Here is a 16,075-nt window from a genome sequence, read left to right as displayed (position 1 = left end):
CTTTTCTTCCTCCATCTACTAAGTCACGAGGGTTATGCAATTGCAAAATGTCACCTGCATTTTATGTTCCGATCTTTATTCCAACAATATTGTACAGATTTCACAAAAGAAAATGGGAAATCTGGCCAGGACTGTATAACTCGACAAAATGCTCCAGCCGGCCTCGCCACACATGTAATTCAGTGCAGGACAGCACAAGGCCAGAAAGCTATAACATGGGCAGGACACGCACACACCTGAGCTTCACTTGCAAACTGTGTTTAGGAAAAAAAAACAACTCAGGAATGTTTTGCCTTCTTCAGCCCACTCAAACAGCTGTAACCTTAAATAGCGATAAGGTTTACAGTACAGCTGTGCTCTGTTCTGCAACGGTCTTGTCATCTTCTATTTATTTAACATCTTCTAAGCCACCCTCGGGCAGAGCTTCATTGTAACGCGCTGTCGATATGAACCCTGAAGTCCATGAGCAAATATCCAGCATTCTGCGATGCTGGTTGGCAGCAAATTCATCCAATCAAAAACCTGCCAAAATGAAATTACAGGATATTCTGTGAACCAAACCGCGGGGCGGGATAAATGCTGCAGAAAATCCACTCTTTTAAGGACACACGTTACTTGTAATACTGAAAACTTTTCCAAAACTCCTGCACATAGCACAAAGCCGAGTCAGACCCTGTTACTGCTGCCTTAGGGCTATATATCTGCAAGCCTTAATCTGAGGGAAGGCAAACATTACAAAAATCGCACAGCAAAAAGTATCCATTTCTTAACCCAAATATGGTTATCAGCCTATCCCTGGGTCAGAACGACTCCCAGAGTCAGTCTGACTCCCTGTGCCAGAGTAAGTCCTTGTGTCAGCCTGAACCCTTCCGTTCTGAGGGAGTCTCTGGGTCACCAATCTGCTCTTCCACCAAAATGTTTATCTAGTTTGGCATTTTCTCATACTTCATTAAGTTGGGGTTTTTTAAATTTTATTTTCCTCTATGAAAACCAGAATGAATAAATACACCTGCTGCACACAAAAGACCTACAGCATTTTAAAACAGATTACACATACTTTTCTAGCACACAGGACAAGGCTGCTGCAGTCCTCCGTTATCTAGCAGATTAGAATTCATGGCAAATGCATTTGGAGATGTTACACCTGGTATCACGGGTTTTCAGACAACAGACGGGTCTGCTAGAGAGCAAAGGGCCAGAAGCCAGGAGATTACATTAAAGTCCTGCTTCTCCCACTGACACACCTTGTGACCTTCGGCAAGTCACTTTAACTTTCATGGTCTCAGGTAGTCACTTCAATTGTCAGCTCTTCAGGAAAGGGACTTGTATCTGGTATGTAATTTATTATACAGCACTATTAAAAAAAAAATAAAAAATACCAAAATAAATTTTAAATACTTCACATTTTTCAACCATGTTAAAGGTTTTCTGCTGCAAATGTAATGAGTTCCCCTTTACAAAATAAATAAATAGATAAAATTGTGATCTGTCGCAGCATATCTCCCGTTCCTGATGTTCTCCAGGCCAGCGGTTGTTTAGTCCCTCTGTAAGGTCTAATCAAAATGTTGGCTACAGACAGCAAACTCTCCAGCTGAGTCCTCCAGGGACTGGGCAGGTGCGAGATGGGGAGAAAGCCAAAAATCTGGTCTCTGGCAGGCTCACTTAACCTTAATTTTAATTAAGCTAAATGTTTTCAAACATTAGTGCCACCTCCATGGTTTGTCATCTTATAATTACGCTGAAGTGCCGCACTTCTGTTTCTAGACTTAAAGGCATTGTTGGTCGCCGGTAGAATGAGTTTCCGTAAGGCTCGGCTGGCAGAGAGTCAGGCCCGCCTCGCCTGAGGACAGACGGACGGGGTCTCCACATGCAGAGCTATTCCGAGAAGAAAACCTGCTGACTGGCTACAGTTTGGTGCCTTTACTTCCTTCCTTACTGTTGCACAAGATTTTATAACAAAAGCCGGGGGGGGGAGGGGGGGTAAGAGGGATGCAAGTCCTGCATGCCACAGAGTACAGGATAACCAAATCATGAAAATGAACCAGCTGCTTGGCTCAGACGTATCTCACGCGCATTCACTGTGGAAATCCTGCAAGCCTCAGCCTTGTGCAGAACTCAAGGACTGGAGTTCACCGCTCCTGCCGAAAGGCCCTGCGAGTTAATATTTACATGTAAAACACAGGAGCCAGGCTTTGCCTCTCCCAAGCCTACATTTCATGCCTTCACACCCAATAAAATGTTTTCTTATGGTGGCTGGAATCGGAGGAAACCCAGTGAAATCCACTTTTTTTTTTTAAAGCTCTAAATCTAATAATTGAAATGGAGATGCCAACAGTATCATTAGCAGCGTCCCATTTTAAATTTACTGCCGCTGCTAAACTGCTACTGCTGCTCTGAAGTACTCCCAGACCCTGCCTCTAACCCAGCCTAGGGCCGAGGTTTACCGAATTGATATCTAAACCATGCAAGCTCGCGACACCTCTAAAATAACCTCTTGATTTTTTCCCTCGGTTCCATGAATGGATCAGACGGAACCCTAGCCAGGGATAATTTTATTTATTTATTTATTTTTTGTTTTTATATACCGATCTTCCTACATTAGATGCAAATCAAATAAATAAATAAGTATAAATAAATAAGGATAAATAAGCTGAACGGAAGCAGACATGAGGAGGGTGCATTAATCTGAGCCATGTGCAGCTGCCGCGCCCACCAATAACTCAACCTCAGGTTATAGCGCTGGCAATTTTCAAATCTACCCGCAGCGACGCAAAGTCCGCGAGTAGTTTTACCCTCAGGCTTCAAAGGCCGCAACCCTACTTTCCCTGTGAAAACTACCCCCGGTGGAAGGGGGTAGAGAAGTACCTGCAGATAACCTGCACCTTCCTTTTAGTGTGAGAATAACATGGATCTGAAAATGTCACAGCTGCGTATCATTTTCTTTATCCGACCTAAGTCCCTGAAAGCGCCTACTCCTTACCCGGCTAACAGTACGAGCGTGGGTGATCTCACCTGGGTAAGAGGCGGGTAGTTACAGACAAGCCAATTTACCCAGGTGATCAGGTATTTATCAGCTCTTTATATCAGCAGGAGGGGTACGGATTAGGATGGGAGAAAGCCAGCATACCCAGCCTTCTACTCATTATTGCTTTACATTTGACCTCTGTGAAAACGTGTAAAGCGTGCTCCATAGCAGAGGACTTGGGAGAGATCAGACACGATTAAGTACAAAGAGCCAGTCAATAGCCTGGGTCGGCACAAACTCACCAGCTTTCCCATGCGCTCACTTTAAAGTTTCTTACATGGAACGCAAACATTTACTTAGTGGATGACCTGTACCCCCAGCTCCAGAGAATCTCTCCTCATCGCAATTCAAAGGGTCTCCAGCTGGAAATGCTCTCACTGCTTTTGCAACTTAAACTTTGTGTGAAAAGGAAAGTTAGGGTCGTGTTTAACGGAAGCTAAGGCGCAAGGGAGACACACACACACACACACACACACACACGAGAGAGGAGCGGAAAAGTTCAGTGCAGTGCTTGTGCCTACATTTTAGGTCACAAACTATAACAAAGTTCTCAATGTTTATGCAAACCGAGGCGGCAGAGCTGCTGAATCTCAGAGGAGGAAAACTTACCGCTGTTAGACCCACGGACCGTGTGGGTTATTCTTGCAGCCGAGGGCTGATGGGCAAACGTTCCCAAGTTTATCGGTCGAGCAGTTCCACATCTGCCCAACTCTGAATCTTCATCAGTGATGAGTCTGCAGCCCCTCCCGCTCCCTGTGAAAGAGAATTTCTCCTCCCCTCACCAAGTCCAACACAACCTCCTGATTAACTGCACCCAGCTAGCCTTGACGTATCCGAATCCTGCACCCAGGAGGGGAAAATAACTTCTGGGATGATAAAGCAATCAATATAGAAAGGGTTACTGACATTGCAAGCTCAATTACAGAATATTCAGGGACCTCATTTAGAGAACTTAAACTAACGTACCAAATGAGCAATGCCTACGGACAAAGAATCTACGGCGATGGCTCCCACTTCCAGACAAATATTATTCCAAAAACATAAAGCAAAATGCTGGAATGAGCATCATGACTCATTTAGGAATACTATGGAAGTCTCACCAACAGCAGCTGAATTAAATTCATCTGAATGAAGGAATGTAAAAGCTTCAACCACTCGGAGGCAAAGTGCGGATGGCAACTTCTTAAATATCACACAGAAACATTAGAAATGACGGCAGAAAAGGTCTATCCAGTCTGCCCAGCAAGCCCACGGTAGCATCTGCCATGCAGGTTTCCCCCATGCTTAACAGATTCCCAGTTCGCAAAAGTCGGGCCCTCGTCGGTTGCTGTTTGAATCCAATTCCCCGTTACCTCTTGCCATCGAAGCAGAGAGCAATGCTGAGTTGCATCACGTTTCAGTACAGTACTTGTGAAGGATCCACGGCAGAAGGCTTTCACTTTCATGTTCCATGTCGCTTATAAGTTAACTCTAAATTATATCCGCTCAAACAATGGGGAAAATGTAGATATACTTTGGTGCACAAACAGAAAATTAAAGGTTCTTCAGCATGCAGCTGTGGCCAACAGATTATGGAACATATAGATGGGAATTTTCAGACGCGGCAAATATGCGCCTAGTAACATAGCAACATAGTAATGACGGCAGAAAATAACCAAATGGTCCAACCAGTCTGCCCAGCAAGCTTCTTACGGTAATATCTACCACACCAGGTAGGTCACCCCCAGGTTTCTCTTTAGGGTAGTCCATGCAGTTACCCCCAATCCTTATGATAGCGGTAGTACTATTTACAATCAAAAACCAAGCAACAGTCAAACCCATAAAAAATTACTGCAAGAAACATTTTTACTGGATGAGGAGCCTTCCTGAAAATTCCGGCAATGCTGATTTGTTTTTCTTTTGGACTTGGTCATAGGAGCAGTCTTGTGCTTTTTCCCTTATGTTTGCATATCAGTACCCCCAGGCTGTAAAAGTCAGGACCTGTGTTGGTTGCCATCTGAATCCAATTCACCTTCTCCCCCTTCCTCCGCTGTCAACGTGGAGAGTAATGTTGTAGTTGCGTCAAAAGTATCAAGGCTTATTGATTGAGGGAAGTAATCCCCGTGCTTCTGCTAAGGGTAGTAATCATCACACTGAGTGGGTTACCCCCATGCACTCTTTTCTTCATTTCCATTCTCTAGCCTTTAGGGACCCACAGAGTTCATCCCATGCCCCTTTGAATTCTTTGACTGTTTTTGTCCACCACTTGCTCTGGAAGGGCATTCAGGCATCCAACACCCTCTCCGTGAAGAAATATTTCCTGATGTTGGTTCTGAGTTGTCTCCTCTGAAGTTTCATTTCATGGCCCCTAGTTCTACTGTTTCCTTTTCAATGGAAAAGGTTTGAAGTTTGTGCATAATTAAGTATCATATCTCCCCTGCAGCTCACAGGGAATACATATTTAGGTCCTTGAACTGCTCCTCATAAGTCATGTGGTGGAGACCCTACACTAATGGAACAGTACTCCAGCTGAGGCCTCACCAAGGACCTGTACAAGGGCATTATCACCTCCTTTTTCTTACTGGTTATTCCTCTCTCTATGCAGCCCAGCATTCTTCTGGCTTTAGCTATCGTCTTGTCACATTGCTTCGCCGTCTTCAGATCTCCAGAGACTATTACCCCAAGATCCCTCTCTTGGTTACGCCAGTTTCCAAAGTGGACTTATGCACAGAAGTCCACTTTGAAAATTATTACACCAAAACTACCCTGCCACAGGTTACACCTGCTGTTTGGTGTGCACAAACTGTCCATGAAAACTTACATGCACACAAGCAAATTTTACACATGAACCTGACATATGCGTGTACATTTATTAATATACTGGGTGGGCGGTTTTGTAAAGAAGGCTATTTCTGTGAATAAAACACTGTTTTACACACAGATGTCCCTTTGAACCTTACCTCCATAGAGGGCAATTTTCAAAAGCCATCTACCCCAGCGTAAAAGGCCTATTTGAAAAATGCATCCACAATGTTTTCACAGAGGCCTCCCCTGGGATTAGGCCGGAGAAGGCAACAACGCGCAACGTTTTGAATTTTCAACACTACATGCACTGTTCTGGCCACTCTGCAAAGGGAAAAGGGTGCTTGTGTTCCCCCACTGTGAGAACCGGGGCACAGTCTGCAGTGTTTGGGTAATTGCCAGGTTCTTGTGGCCTGGTTTTTGGCCTCTGTTGGAAACAGGATGCTGGGCTTGATGGACCCTTGGTCTGACCCAGCATGGCAATTTCTTATATAAAAGGCGCCGGGCCACGCAGTTGATGAAAATTCCACTCATGACAACTCAACGCCCCATTTATGAGCAAAGAAAAAAAAGACATCACAATGACACACACTGCAAATCCTGGCTCAGTCGCCAAAATGAGAAATCAGAGCTGCTGTACGTTCGCCAACTGCTTGAAAAAAAAAGCATTAACATCTTAGGCAGAGACACAAACGGCCAACAGAAAGGTGAACGTGAAAAGCTTTGTACTGGGCCAACTCAAACGTAGCTGAAAGAGGTCAAGCTGAATTAAAAAAACAAAAACAAATCAATGTGCTTCATTTTTTTTTTGTTTGAAACTGTAATACTTAAATCTTGCTGAGCATATTCCAGGTGCAAATCAAAGATAACGCTACTGGTATTCCATATACTCTTTGTAACAAAATGATTTTTCCCTGTGATATGTATTTTTTTGATATTGTTGGCATAAACCTGGAATTTTCAAGTTGCAGAAGGAAAGAAATCTTATTCACATTCATCCAGCACCGCTGAATTAGCCCACAGAAGCTGGAATATTCAGTCATGGGTAGGACCATAATGAGGCTTCCCACGGCGGATGCTGGCTGCCCATGACGGCACGCTCACTTTCAAAGGGAAACTCTTTACAGGGGTTTCCACCTGAAAATCCCGCCGGCACGCTGAAGCAGGCACAAAGCGTGTGCTGAAAATTAGGCACAGACTTCTGATTATGTAATTTCCATTTCTCTCCCCTGGCCTATCTCCCACCCATTATCCTTAACGGGTAAAAAAAAAAAACCGCACGCTGTGGGCACATACCTATGTTTATCCACAGACGGGGGTGGGGAGGAGGCGGCTAATCAGACCGTGATTTCACGTGTTTTCTTGCATTTAAAGCATCTAATAATTGCCCCTAGACCCTTTTTATTGCAATATTTCTACCAAAGACTTAAGAAAAAAAAAACCCTTCTGGCTTCATTTACTGCTGTTTCTGTAATTTAGAACAGGTACGGTGTCTACAATCTGCATCAGCACTCGATACAGAGTGCATCCTATACAACTTGCTTTACCTGGAAAGCTTATTTGCCCTATTAAGCTGTACCTTTTAACCAAATTTTCCAAAGAGACTTCCTTTCCTTCAAAACTGAAATTCCTCACAAGCTGTAGCCAAATTAAGAGGGGGAAAAAAAATCAAGGAAATCCAGACCAATTCTTGCCTGAGTACTCAGCAATTAATATCCTCATCCGGCAGCTAGGCAGACATATGCTTTTCTAATTATCTTCGTTAGTAAACCTCCTTACGTGAAAATCACTTATGTCCCCCGACTGCAACATGCAAACAGCTTTCCCAGGCTACACGTTTTAAGAAATCTGTAATTTGCAGCAGATCCTTACTCATTCCCTCAGCATGCCCGCGACTCTCCATGGACTAAGGGGCGCTGGGCAGGGAGAAAAACGGAGAAAAGATGCAGAGGTCCGCAATGTTTCCACGCTGCCCAGCTTTTCCGAGGAAATCAGACACCTTCTACCTAATCTCCCTCTCACACACACTCATTAACTCTCCCCCTAGCAGCAAACCATGTGAAAATCCCAGCAAACAGATGAGTCCCAGTCTAACCTCCTCCGACACTACAGCGCATTGGTTTATGTTAATTAAATGGCAAACCCAGGCTGGTGTGAACTGTGTGATTAATGAGGTGAAGGTCACTTACCATGGCGGAGTTTCTAGATTTTTGTGCTTGATAAATAGTAAAGCAATTACGCTTACCTAGTTTTGTATACAGTCCCAGAGGGAGCATTTGGTCTTGCTCTGTAAGACACCCATAATCTGCTGGTTAATATTTCAGGGTGACTGGGATATTCTCTTTCACCCTCCATCACCACTACAGCTCTTTTGGGTTATCGCATCCCGACTGCTTGACTCTGCACTTCTTGGCACTGAATCCCAGCTGCCGTATCCTCGACTACTCTTCCAGCTTCCTTACACCACTTTTCGTTCTCTCCACTCCTTCCGGCGTGTCCACTCTGTTGCACACTTCAGTATCATCGGCAAATAGAGAAACGTTACCATCTATCCCTTCCGCAACGTTGCTCACAAAGATATTGGGCATGCTGAGGGAATGAGGAAGGATTTGCTACAAATTACAGAATTCTCAACACGGAGCAATTTGCGCCAAGGGTCATGTGCTAGAAGACATCTCTTGCTTTCTGTCTCTTGGCTGTTCAAAATACTTGATACACAATTGGGTGGGTGTGGGGCTTGGCTGGCATCTTTCAGGTGCCTCCTTGTGGACTCCCGATATTGATACCAGGGTCCACCCATAGCTGAACTCATTCATGGCACGCCAACTCACCATATCCAACGCTACACTTCCACTTCAGCTGACGATGCTACAACCCGGCAAAACATTTTGTCACATTCTGTATCCTAAAATTCTCTTAGCTCTGGGTCACTCCTCCCTGTCTCCCAACACACACACACATACACACACATACCAGCATCCATCATGGCAGAGATCTGGGACAGAGGAGTTTACGATTGTGTAGAAAGCCGAGGAAATGACAACCCAAAGATACCATATAAAAGATCCATTTCATGCTCTTCAAACAGAAATATTTAATCCCGTATTTTGTTATTTAATAAATATTTAATTTTGTTTCTCTGAATTTCTACATCTAAGAAGCAATTTTCCATAAATGTAGGCTAGGAGAGGAAGACATCATCTCATTTTTAACTTGCTGCACACTGCCCCCTGCAGGATAGGATCTTTAATTTAGGTTTTTATAGGGAAAGGGTTCCGGCTGGTATGCAGTCACCTCTGAAGTACGTAAGGACGTGGTCTCGCGCACTACGATCCAGTGAACGGCACCACTGGGCTGGGCCGGGGCTGGAGATGCTGTGGAGGGAGCCGGGGTGACAGCGCGGCAGGTTCCAGGGGGTGCTGTGGTCTCTGGCCCCTGGACTGAGGACCACCGCTGCAATCTCAGGGCTTGCAGAGCGGGAGAAGGGAGAACGTTAGAGAGAGGATTTGGGGAATACCTATTTGCTAATGAAGGCTCATCGCTGTCCCAATAGAAATCTTTTCTTACCACTGCCCAAGTCTACAAATCATCTACCTAATGATTTTGTTAAGTTTCCTTTTAACCAAAAATAAAGTGATCCAGCAGCTCTGTTTCCTATCAAAGACGAATTAAAATTATGATGCTACAAACAGATCCCTCAAACTCTCTCACCTGCAAACATTGTTATAAAATCAGAGAGTGCACTCCCAGGCTTGTATTTCTTCTGCAAACTGGAGTGCTCTAACATTGTTTAGCCTTTTTATTTTACCTCTGAACCAGGAGCAAGACCAACTGAAGCTCACTGGGGGATCTAAACCAGGACATAAGAAAAAACATGGCCCGCTGAATCATCGCAAGCTGCTATCACGCGTCGGCGAGGAATTCAGTGCAAAATTATATGATCACTCAGAACCGGGCAATTTCACTTTGTTATTTACGCCCTTAAGGTTGTGAGAAACCTCTCAGAATGACTGGGTGAAACAGAAATATCCTAAACTGACCTTACAATTGCTATAAAGGCAATCTGTACTTTCTGTTACAAAATAAAAATACTCATTTCCACAGCTATTAAAACCCCACTTCCCTGTTGCCTTGAACCGTTCTCCAGTCGCTGAGCCATTTCCATCACATGAGGAAACCAATCTGAAATTTTAGCATGCAAAGCCAGCCATCAGCCTGCAACAGCATCCCATAAAGTGACCACCAGGGATGTCCACTGCTGCCAAAGGTTAGGTGAAACTGAAAGTGACGGGAAGGAAACTCAAAGCAAGATGGTGCACGTCATCGGAAAGTCACCCACCTTTCTCACCCGCGGCCGCCGGGGGATTCCCGGGTTTTGACTTGTCGTAGTTGTTAAAGCTCTGGCTGCGTCGGTTGCTGGCAGTGACAGACCCACGGGATTTGGCCTCGCTGCCTGCAGCGACCGCCCTCGTGGTGGGACCTGGGAGCCTGGAAAGACAGGAAGCATACGTTAAGTACTTTCACACCTTAAGCCAGACACGCAAGGTGGAACGGGAAAAAAAACAAAACAGGTTGAGCACAAGCCATGCAGAAACCAACATCATGCAAAGGAACTCGACAGTACTCGCCCTAGACCCTCACAGAAGCTTAAGAAAGGGTTGGTTGAACAAGAAAACTACACAAAATGAAGAAAGGAAGTGCGAGGTTAACTTTGAAATATAAGCATAACGGCAGCATGAGACAGACGGGGCTATTTGTACAGTGATGGCCAAGATAGCTTTGTCAATCCTTGAACCGAATGCGTCCTTTAAAATTTTTCTTCCAATCCGGTTAACGGTACCCATGCAAACTTTTAAGCAGATGACCGAGGGACGCTGTTTCTGGAGGTGCATGCTGGGACTGGAAAATAGCGCACGTAAACTGTATTTTCAAATCTGCGCGTTATTTTTCATTGAAACTTTACCCAAGCAAATAAATAAATAAATAAATAAGCAGCTGCACAAGTCCACGAGCACTTTGTACCCCTTGCAATTTTCAAAAGGAAAGCATGAACTACTTTTGCTTTGAAAATTAGGTACAAGGTATACTGGCAGATTTTGCAGCTAAGTGGACTCCCTGTAAATTGTCCCCTTACTTCAGTTTGGCTGGGAAGGCACATCTAAAAGATATTCACCGATACTGCTCCTTAAATATTTTATTCAAAAGAACCTACGATTAGACTGGGAAAAGCAGGATTTCTGGTGCATCTAGAATGTACCTTCCTTATTTGAATACCATTTGTATCATTTTCACTTTGTAGATAAGATGCTCACAACCATGCATAACCTCCACGGCGCAGCAGCACCTGCAACTTTAAATACTTGAAGAGGCCACGCTCAACGTTAAACCTTTAGTCGTTCGTTTCTGAAATGGCCACACCAAGGACCAAAGCACAGGGCTAACACTAGAGGCTGCTGTAGGTCCTGACACAGAACAGACTTGCCTGTGGAACGCCAACACCGCTGCTGCCCTCAAAGGTTAATTCATCTGGAAGAATGCCACAAAGACCGAGCTGAGGCTGGAAAGAGACTGCCATCCTTTCTAACTACTTTACACTGCCCCGACGGAGTGCCTATACTTTCCTTAACAAATGCCCGGGTCAGTGAGACAGGCACATGCATGGGTGCTGTCCTATCTAATTGCTGCTTCCTAGGTGATACTCTCTAGAGAAAGTGGTGAGGTATATTCTAGTACTAATAGATTTAACAGCTGCGGTCGACACGGTTAACCATACCCGACTATGTTTTGTGGCCCCCCCCATTGCTCTAACCGCTAGGCCACTCTACCGCCTCCCTTCAGAAACCTTGATCTTTTCTCAGAGTAGAACAAGGTATCTAAACCGTACTCAAAGGCACAAAGAGTTGAATCGTTTTCCCCATTCTGTCCTAGGCGGGTCTTTGGAAGTGACGTGATGGCGGGAGAGGCTCGGAGCAGGACTTTTAACCGGACACTCCAGGTCCTCTGCTGCTTTTTTCTAACCACTAAAGGCATTTCCCCAAATTCTACTCCTGGGTAAAGTGTTTGGTAAACAGAGTCCTGGGGGATACTCTCCATCGAATTAGTAAAGTAACAACCATAAAACGCAGCAACACACTTCCAGCCCCCTCGCCCCCGGTCTTCTGATGAGATCAGAAAACAGTACAAAAATGATGCAAGAGATGGGAAGAGGAGAAATGGTACTAACAGGGTATGAAAGTCACAGAGGTGCCCACACTCTGGAGTTAATTAGAAATGGCCAGGGCTTGCAAATTTATTTCTGCGGACATCGTGAAAGGGATTGTGCTGTATTAAATTTCTGCGCGTTTTGGAGGTGGAGAGGCAGAAGAGCTGGTTGGGGGTTCTCAGTACATGAGCAGGGAACTTTAGGTTAATAATTACTCACCCAAAATAACAAAGTGCATACAATGATCATACTGAGAAACAAATTAGTTTGTTATAATTAACCTTTCGACAGGGTACTAAGTAACGGAAGGATAGCAAAGTGCACCCCTACACCAAAATTAAAGATGATTAAGATCCGCATTCAGTGTATTTGTCCTACTAAGTTTGGCATTTAGCTGGACAAATTCTGGGATTTAAAGATCCTAGTCTGACAGCCCGAGACTTAGCTAGATAAATCCGGGGTAGGGTGTGGTCAAGTCATTCCAGGGCGAGGCTGGATATTTGGCTGCTAGCCAGATAAACACTGATTTTCAGCATTAATCTGGCTAATATTCAGGATAACTTCAGGACAGCCAAAGAGCAGGCGTAGTTAGCCAGATAAACTTGTCCCGTCAATTTCAAGATAGCCGGCATATTCACCGGCGCGGACTAACTCAACTTTCCTAGCTGGCCATTGGTTGAATACGGACCTTATATCGCCATCAACCAGCAACATGATGACCATGAGCCAATGCACAGCCAGCAACAGTTAATGCTATCACAATAATTACCAAAAGAATTAATGACGCTGAAACCGTTACAGAGCGTGAGCATGGGCCCTCTGGGCAGTCGCTCTGTGGTTTTCAGTCCACGTCTGCTCAGATAATCCCATTTCTTTTAGCCACTCACGTCAGACTGGATGCGTTCCCTTCTGCAGACGACATCATGAGAGACACATGGAGGGAGGATATTCAAAGAGGGGAGGCCAGCCAGCTCCCGAAGTTAAGGCCATCAGAACCAACATTTTAAAATTCTCCCACTTCAAATGCGGGCGATCCCTGAAGGCATTCCTGGGGCGAGGAGATGATCTGGCTACCGGCTGCTCATTTCCAGCGCTAAGCAGATAGGTTTGGCCGTCCAAGGGGCTCGAATTTTGACTGCCACTTTACGCGGCTGAAGGTTTTTCTCAGATTGTCGGCTTCCATGAAGAGGTAGCCCCTTAGTTATTGTTAGACAAAGATTAGCTGAACATCAGGCAGCAAAGAGGTGAATTTAATTCTCTCTACACTTTGGGGGCAAAGCGTCTGGGCACTTTTTTACCCATAAGCTCTGCGCCAATTTCAAAGGGTAAAGTACGCGCATACATTTTACTTCGGAAACCTGAACCTGCAGAAACTTGCACTCTTATGTATTTACGCAAGTAGAATTCGTAAGGAAAATAATGCACAATCTACACGTGTTATTTCCGATCACGTCCAAAATACGTTCCCGGTAACACCTCCCCCAAATGTGGCTACAAGTATGCATGCTCTCAGATTTATTTATTTTTTTACAGGTGGAAGTTTCTGCCAACTTGATGGGTAAGCAGCCAACCTTTTTCAATTTTTTTTTCAGATTAGGCATTTAGCTTTGAGCTCTTTTCACCTAAAACATTTGGCCGATTGGCCCTCCGAGTCTGAAAAAGGTTCTTCTCAAACTCAGTCCTGCCTTCTCTGTTCTGTTAACCGTGCTATCAAAAGATTTTTTAGTAAAGCTTTTGGTAAATGTGGCCCTGAGTAGAAAAGAGGGTTTTAGTACCTAACAGAGGCGAGAGATGATGAAGAGTCGCACTTCAGCCAGGCAGCTGCAAGTCTCCTCTCTACACCCGTGGGGACCCCCCCCCCCTTCAAGGTACATGAACAGAATGGAAATGCTGAATCTCGGGTCAGGGAGGTTAACCGCGCTCAAGCACGGGGCAGGGAGGGAATCTAGGAGCAGAGGTGGGGTTTCCCTCCGCTCTTCCAACTCCAGACACTCTGCATTTGTGTCCTATGGCTTTTCACCCTGTGGCGTTTTCTCATTTTCAAAGCAACTTATTGTACCAAACGTAGATCAGCAGGCAGGGTCAGCCAGCTTCATGAAATAATAAATGCCAAAATATCAGTTTGTTCTTCCAACAACCTTAGGAGACGCGGCCCTGTGCTGCAAAATGGGATATGGGTTAGGGACGTACAGGGAAAACCTCACGCAAAGCAAAACAGGAAACAAACCAAGCAAACTCCAAATCAAACGAAAATGCTTTGCAGGCGGATTGCACTGCAGGCACAGGTTCTTGTTACAGTACGGTCTCTACGCACACCCTGGAGCGGCGTGGCCGGTACAGGAAGACGAGCTAACCTAGAGATCTTTTTCTGACCCAGAGAGAACACGATGCTTTTGCTCTGAGATGCGTCCCTGGATGAGGCACTGCATAACAAGAAAGAAAAGTAGGAGAGTGGAAATGAGTGAATGCAGGAGACACACAGATAAAGTCCATCAAACCGTAAATCGGAGAACTGGCTGCTAAAAGGCAAGGAGGCTGGGCAGAGAGATCGCTGAACCCCAAGCACACAGGGGCCTCAATTCCGCCGAGGCACACAAACGGCACAGCTCACAGCACACAGACGCTTAGCAATAAGCAATCTGACGGCAGCTGAGGAAGCGTCAGCCCCCTCTATTCTGAACAATTTGCTTTCTGTGGCAATGCCACATAATGCAGTGGATCCTCCCAGCCCAGTCCTAAAGGATCCCTCAGCCAGTGATTTTCAGGATATGCACAATGAATATTGTACATGAACTGCCTCCACCGTATGCAAGCATATCTTATGCATGCTCATTGGGGCAGGGAGGAGGGGCGTGCAGGGAGATTAGAGCAGGTCCACCACTACCAAGGGTGCAAGCCATGCAAAGAAACAGAATGGCACACACGGGGGAGGGAGCGGCAGTGGAGGAAAAGGAGAAGCCCGGTGAGGCAGCTGGTGAAACCCATCTCGCCAGTGTCTGAAGAAAGGAGAGTGCTAAACCCTGGCAGAGCTCATCCCGCTAGCAGCTAAAGAAAAGAGACAGCAAGACCACCAGAGGAGCCTGGCCTGTCGGTATACACAAAAAGGAGAAGGAGTGTGAATGCGAGTGTGTGAGAGTATGTGAGTGTAAGTGTGTGTGTGAGACACACAATGAATATGTGCATGATAAACCCAGTGCTATGGGAGTGAAAATCATGCAATTACATGAGGAAGCATACCTATGAGGGTGTGGGTAACAGCGATAGAAGAGAGTGAGATGCCTGGTGGAGTCACTGATGGATTCCAACCAACGGCCAAAAGAAGGAGAGAGAGCGATGCTCCAGCAGCGAACCTCATCCGACTAAAGGAAAGAGATGCCCTGATGTGAGAGAGGCAGCATGTATGTATGTTTGGGTGTATGAATGAGAGAGGGAGCGTGTGTGCGTATGTAAATGAGAGAGGGAGCATATGTGTGTGTGTGAATAAGAGAGAGAGGAAGTGTGTGAGTGAGGACATGTGTGAGAGAGAGGGAGCATAGGTGAGAGAAGGAACATGTAAGACAGAGAGAGAGAGAGAGAGAGGTGGAATATAAAAATAAATATATGTGAGCGCTAGAATGTGTGTCTGAGGGAGAGAGAGAAAGAGGGAGCGTGTGTGTGAGAGAGAATGAGAGGGAGCATATGTGTGTATGAGAGAGTGAGCAGAGAAGGAGTATGTGTGCGTGAATAAGAGAGAGAGAAGGAGTGTGTGTGAATGAGAGAAGGAACATGTGTGTGATTAAGCGAGAGAAAGAGAAAAAGAGGTGGAATATAAATAAAATAAATAACTGTGTGAGCTAGAATGTGTGTACATAAGGGAGAGAGCGAGAGAAAGAGAGGAGAAAGTCTGTGAAACTCCCCCGCTCCCAAATAATCCACAACTCAGGGTGACTGGAAAACAGGCATGGAGAGTGGGGAATTGTTTTTATCCTTATTAATTTTATTTATTGGATTTTCTATTCATCAGCTATCTATATAAATAAAAATGTAAATGTTCGTTTGTTCAAAATCTTAAATCTCCGTAAGTTCTT

General features: G+C 45.1%; 1 protein-coding gene across 8 annotated transcripts in view; it reads right to left on the bottom strand.

Moving 5' to 3' along the window:
• The window catches only part of NAV2 (neuron navigator 2), a 457,796-nt gene that overhangs the window by 152,316 nt on the left and 289,405 nt on the right, over positions 1-16,075 (bottom strand). For 6 of the 8 annotated variants that reach the window (XM_029583047.1, XM_029583042.1, XM_029583043.1 and 3 more), the window contains 2 exons: positions 14,363-14,431; positions 10,146-10,294 (listed from right to left, as the gene is read on the bottom strand). In XM_029583047.1, coding sequence (XP_029438907.1) covers positions 10,146-10,294; positions 14,363-14,431 — 218 coding nt within the window. The remainder of the gene's footprint in view (positions 1-10,145; positions 10,295-14,362; positions 14,432-16,075) is intronic. The other 2 variants (XM_029583045.1, XM_029583046.1) reach the window with 1 other exon arrangement.

The sequence above is a fragment of the Rhinatrema bivittatum genome, chromosome 17, assembly GCF_901001135.1.
Source record: "Rhinatrema bivittatum chromosome 17, aRhiBiv1.1, whole genome shotgun sequence".
NCBI lineage: Eukaryota > Metazoa > Chordata > Amphibia > Gymnophiona > Rhinatrematidae > Rhinatrema > Rhinatrema bivittatum.
Note: the sequence above shows the minus strand (reverse complement) of the source record. Positions and strands in the feature narration are given on the sequence as shown.